The sequence below is a fragment of the Malus sylvestris genome, chromosome 13, assembly GCF_916048215.2.
Source record: "Malus sylvestris chromosome 13, drMalSylv7.2, whole genome shotgun sequence".
NCBI classification, from domain to species: domain Eukaryota; kingdom Viridiplantae; phylum Streptophyta; class Magnoliopsida; order Rosales; family Rosaceae; genus Malus; species Malus sylvestris.
This window is the reverse complement of record NC_062272.1, coordinates 24,136,450-24,142,859: the sequence shown is the minus strand read 5'-3', so window position 1 is coordinate 24,142,859 and position 6,410 is coordinate 24,136,450. Positions and strand designations below refer to the sequence as shown.

General features: G+C 32.9%; 1 protein-coding gene across 1 annotated transcript; it reads right to left on the bottom strand.

The window, feature by feature from the left end:
- Positions 1 to 1,833: 1,833 nt before the first annotated feature.
- Positions 1,834 to 2,493, bottom strand: LOC126596104 (uncharacterized). The gene has a single exon (XM_050262581.1). The coding sequence runs from the start codon at positions 2,210 to 2,212 to the stop codon at positions 2,009 to 2,011; it is 204 nt and encodes a 67-aa protein (XP_050118538.1). The 5' UTR covers positions 2,213 to 2,493; the 3' UTR covers positions 1,834 to 2,008.
- Between the last annotated feature and the right edge of the window lie 3,917 nt (positions 2,494 to 6,410).

Below are 6,410 nucleotides of genomic sequence, written 5' to 3'. Positions count from 1 at the left end.
TTGCTTATTGACAATGAAGTTCATCAAATCTGCGATCCACTGAGACAAGTGGAAAAGCTTGACTAATAGACATCTCATTATGTGGTGGAAGTGTAACAAGCTGCAAGTGCAAAGTTCCAGCCCAGATGAGGAAAAGCTGCAGAAAAACTAGGTGAAAATACCCCTGTTTCAGTTGCCAGTCTAAAAGTCGGTTTGGAATGAAGACTTAAGATCCGATTGGGCACATGGGCTTAGGATGAAGCGTGGGTCCTAGTCGAGGCGTGGATTCGGGTCGACTCGCATGACCCTAGGCTGAAGTTTGGTACATTAGGTTGGCGCAATAGGCCTTTTGCCTGTGGGCTTCCTCTACTAGCTAGGTCAATTCTGTCATGGTTTTAGAATTTTCAACCATTGTATCCTTGGCCTAGGGATTGATCAAGGAACTTTTCTAGGAAAAATACATGGGAACTTTAATGAAAAGCTCTCGGTACTGTTCACTTTAACGAAAAATCATATTTTTACACTAAAAAGTCAATCATGGTACTATTCACTTTACCCTTTATTTTGTCTTTATCGTTAAAATTCAAAGTTTTCAAGTCATTTTCATTAGTTTTCCTAAAATACAATGACTAAGAGCTTAAAGGAAATTCAACGTAATAAATGATTTCGAAGAATCAATGCAAGAGCCTTTTTCGAGCATATTAAATGGGGCTCTCAATGAAAGCACCAATTTGTGGTAGCAAAATTCTACCATCTTCAGTCCTGACGGAATTTGTACCTACAAAATAAATAAACACCTTCTATCAAGCCCAAAGCCTCATGCGCCCACGAGGTGAGGGGGTTGGCCAATGGATCTCCGATGCCTAAATTTGGTGGAAATGGTGTATTTACAAAGCTAGGGTTAGAGTTTTGCTCTACACACGATGACATCTGATTGGCCAAGGTGAATCATCTGTGTGATAGATGAGGAAAGAATCATCCCAAAGATATTAATTATGAGATAACATCTTGGGATTATCTTGGAAATAGATTGGATATGATTGAAATTCCTTCCCAGATTGAGTTGATCTTCAACTATGAGAGTATTAAAGGTTGGATTTGGTAATTAACCTTATCTTTGTAGTAGGTTTCTCATGTCTTCAAGGAGGTTGAACTGCAGGTGAATTAAATGTCTAACCAATTTAATGATGGCATTCTTGTCTTCTTTGAGAAAAAGTCCACTTGGCATCTTCGGGATTTTTAGAATTATTTTTTGCCTCACAATAACATCAAATATAAGTGATTCATGTATGTGCTGAATGATCTAGATTCATGGTCACATATAGACAATGGCTAAATATTGTAAAATTTAATCAAATTTTTGTGAGTACAAGCGATATTTTGAACTCGTGATGCTATGGATGAAGATGAAAACCCAACCCACACCAGAGCAATTCATCGCTCGCAATAATTCTAGATTTTAAGCAAATAATGCAAGATTATTGATTTCCTCTAAAAGGTCGTACCCAGTGCACAAGGCTCCCGCTTTACGCAGGGTCTGAGAGAGGTGAATGTCGACTAGCCTTATTCCTATTTATGGAGAGGCTGCTCCCAAATCTCGAACTCGAGACCTATCGCTCATGGACGAATGCACTTGCTCCCAAGTCTCTAAACAAGTAAATAAATTTAAAGAAAAAGGAAATTACCCTTCTTAGATCTTCCTAGTGTTGGCAATGCTTACACCTGAGAATCATAAATTACAAACAAAAATAAACAGACAAGACATTCCAACCAGTCAATAATTAGACTTAACAGCAGCAGTTGCATGTCACTGTCATTAGCAATTTAGCATTAAAAAAAACCATCCAACAATAATTTGTACAAAAAAACCCCAGCTGGATCCTGAATCCCATTAATAATTGTACTCAAAACTAAAATAGCATAATAGAGAGAGAGACAGAGAGAGAGAGAGAGAGAGAGGATCACAAATCTAGCTACGATTTCTTGGGTCTCTGATACTAATATAATTACATATAGTTGTTGGCGTTATCTAGTAGTCCAGGACCAAGCGCCTGGAGCAGAGAGTACAGAAGTACTTCCTCTTGATCTTGAAGCACAAGGGCAGAAAGCAAAGCTTCCGTTGAGCCTCGACATCCACCGCTTGCACTTTGCCTCGGCAGTGCGGGCATGATCCAGGAGCTTGCTGCCTCCCCAGCTCCTTCTCTTCCTCGTCGCAGACGCACGCCAGCCACATTTTTCTCCTGGGATTTAACTTCTCTGGGTTTTGTGTGAGATGAGTGTTATGGGGGGGAAGGTTTGTTTTGATCTGGGTTTTTGAGAGAGCGCTGCCGGATTGGGGGGGGGGGGGGGGGTTGGTGACTCGGGGTTGGACAACTCAATGTGAAATTAATATAAAGAAGCTGAAGCCTGTCAGTGACTACATAAAGGGCAGGGGAGAGAAAAAGAGGTTTAGAACGGGAATATACCCCACATGTATTAACTATTGTTTTTCAAGCAAGTAAACTTTCATTACCTTAAAAACTACTATAAGGCCAAAAAAAAAAAATTCAATAAACAACGACAAATTAACTATAGGTTTTACTTTTAATTTTATTGATGCTAAAGGATGAAGGATTTAATAATTCGACATAATGCATTGATATAAAACTTGTCATTTATAAGAGTTGAATTAAGACTTTCTACTTATAAATAAATAAGGATATGATTAAAAAGTAGTACTAGTGATTATGATCTCGCTATAAGCTATTATGTATTATGAAAACTCAACCATAAACATATAAAGAAGCAAAGTAATATGGCAACAAATGGTATCGTAAACTACATGTGATCTAATATTCTAGTGGATAAGGTGTTAAGTTTCTACCGATGAGTTCCAAATTCGAAATTTCACCTCCTCTAAATTATTGTAATGGTTTCGAACCCTTCATCTCTTCTTATTAATAATAAATTTAGAAGGAAAAAAGTATCGTAAGCTTAGGACATGAAGGTGATCACACTAGTATTTGTTCATGTAATTTTTCTTAGAAAAATTTATATACAAGACATATTTGATATGTAATCTTTAAAAATACGAAGAGGATATTTTCCTATGAAATCTTTTTCTGCTTGTACTAACCAGCTACATAGTGTGGACAACTGATTTATAGCACGTGTCCTTGAATCTACACAAAATAACTTTTCATTTCATGCTCTTTTAATATTGATCTTTAGGCTTGCTTCTTCATTTAGGGGTGAAAAATTAAATTGATAACAAACTCGTTATTAATAAGATTTAAATTTAAAATCTTTCACTAGCGGAAAAAAGTTTAGGCTCGCTTATGGAAAGTAAAAACTAAAGCGAATTAGTTTCAAATGATTAAATATTTATTTATAAATAAAGATGAATATTACTGTTAAGTCATTACTACCATCTAATTAACTATGGACATTGGTGGGAACCATAAATATTCACCAATTTCAATTTACTTTTCTCTTTTTTGTGAGTTTGAAATCGAAAACCCAATGACAAATTTAAATAAAGTAACATAAGGTCTATTTTTCTTAAATTGTATTATTCATGAACCCTAGATTGTAACATGTTTAATGTTTTATTAGATAAATATAGGCCAAATAAGATTATAATAGAGTCCGTGATCCAAATTTAAAAAAAAAAGAAAAAAAAAAGCTAAGCTTAACCAGGTTTACATTTTATTGAAGTATGTGATGAATGGGCAAATATTATATTGTCTAAATGATAATTTAAAGGGATCTTTTGATATAGGCGCCTCAGTTTTGAATTTTCTAAATCAAACATCCATGCCTTTTAGTGATTTGATTAAACTTTTTTTTTGGTCATAATTTTGTTACGTTTTGCTTGATCATGCACTTCTGACTATTTTTCTTAACTCAAGACTTTGTTTCACTATAAACATTCTACTTCAAATTCGCGCATTGTTTCCTAGATTATTCTCGGTTAAATGTGGTAACGATTTCAATTCGTGTGGTAATCATGATTCAGGCGTATGGTTTAATTTAAGGCTTTGATTGTTTTCGCTTGTGTGAGCTTGAATACCGACTATGATAAATTTCGGGGATGTGAGTTCTTTTGTCAATTTCCGAAGATTTTTCCACCTTAGTTTTGTCATATACATCGAGCTACTTAATGATTTAAATTAACGTCCCTTTTAACACAATTTAAATTAGGGAAAATTAGAATCCCCAACAGTTTTTTTATATCATTTAGATTAAACATATGTGCCCTTTTTAAAATTTGATTAAAGTGTTTTGACCAATAGTCATCTTTGTTTTTTTAAATTAAAATAATTTTAGAAATTTATCATTTTATCTGCATGATGCAATTTTCCTTATTTAGTGGACATATTGTAATTAAACTATATTTTCTCTTCTTCCAAATATGTTTTTTCGATCATAGTTTTTTTTTTTTTTGTTGTTATGCAATATTATTTCTTTTTCCAAATGGTTTTGTTCTTTTTCAAATAGTTGGTGATCAACATAAAAGCTCCATGTAATTTTTTCAATTTTTTTTGCTATTTTTTTTTAAGTATATGTGTTGACGAATTATTATTAGGTACAATACATTACGTATATATTATCTGCGGGTACGTTTGAATTTACAAAAATCATTAATTGGTACGTTTATTTGCAATTTTGGTATGTTTGATTTAATACTTGTTGTTAATATTGGTACATTATTTTTATTTTGGTACTTTTTATTTTGTACACATTGTGTATTGGTAAGTTTATATTATTCTCAATCCTATTTTCTCTTAACGTACTAAAAGAAAAGCTTATTTTGGTACGTTTGATTTTGGGGGATTTAAAAATATTTTAAACTATTTTGGAAAGAAAATATCTTAAATCATAGATAATTATTGCTAAATTGTAGCATTATTGTGAAAATAAATTGAATCTAACCAAATATTTTTTTTTACAATTATCTCTAATGGAGGAGAGTGTAATAAAAAAGCTAGATTATTGGAAATTTGTTACAATATAATGTGCATATAGCACCAAAATTATGACAAAAAAAAAAGTTTAATCAAATCACTAAAAGACATGGATGTTTGATTTAGAAAATTCAAAACTGAGGCGCCTATGTCAAAAGATCCCTAAGGAAAATGAGAGAAGTTTTGAGGGAATGATTGGAACGAAGGGGGTGTATTTCTATATGCAACAAAAAGGTGATTATTTAAATTGAACTCGACTATTAATTTACCACAATCGGTTTGTTAGTCGCAACGCCGGAAATCTTAAAAGATAAGATGAGAGAAGCCCTCTAATTAATCATCTAAAAGCTTGGATAAGCGTCACTATGTTGTCAAACTTATGATTAATAAACACACCTAACCATCGTATGGACAATGACACAGCGAAATATGCGAGGTTGTCACAAAGGGAACGGATTCCCTTCGAATCCAAAAGAACTGAGACCATTAATCAATGCATCCAAATTATTGAAATTTGATCTAATGATTACAAATAGAGATCCATTTAAAAATTATAATAATTGTAACCGTTAGATCAAATTTCAATGGTCCGGATTCATTGATTAGTGGGCTCAGTTTCCTTGGATCCGGTTCCATCACAAATAATGGCTTTGATTTACAGGACTTTTACTACAGTACTTAAAATTAATACATTACTATTTGAATAATGATTTTGATTAGTATGATGGTACGGTGTCATTATTCCCCACTGCTAAGTTAGAACTTTTACGTTCAACTTATATAAATATAAGTGTAACAATTTATCATTTACGTTGAGTTTGATGTATAATTGTAGTTAAGTTATGGTTCTGAAATTTTAAATCTTATTATATAATAAAAAATAAATTAAAATAAATAAAAGCATACTTGTGAACAATGAAATTTTTTTCAATAAGTCAGAAACATGCTGATACACTAGTAAGTATCAAAAAAACAAAAAAATCAACTATTTGTATCTTAATACATACTTGATGGCTGATACACTAGTAAGTATCATAAAAAAAAAAAAAAAATTCAACTATTTGTATCTTAATACATACTTGATGGTGTTATCGGCACAGTACAAAATTTTTACTGAACAACAGAAGAACGTAACTCCCATCCTGCAACAATCGGACTCCCGACGTCAGCATGTAGTAGCAGCCGTATATGATACGGCGGGGTCCAAGGCTGACGCCACACGATGCAGACCCACGTTTTTGGCAGGCGCTATTCCAAGAGCTTACCTGGCCAACTCTACCTAAGGCCGGTTGAAGCTGAAGGAGGCCCACTCATTTGCCTTTATTTTGTAAACAGAGATTATATTCACATATTTTAAATTACTTTTTTTTATATTTTTTTTAAGTTTTTAATATTTTTTATCAAGTGTTAGTGATGTATGAAAAATATTAAAAAAAAAAAAATATGAGATAAGTAATTTGAGAAGTATGAATATAATCTCAGCTT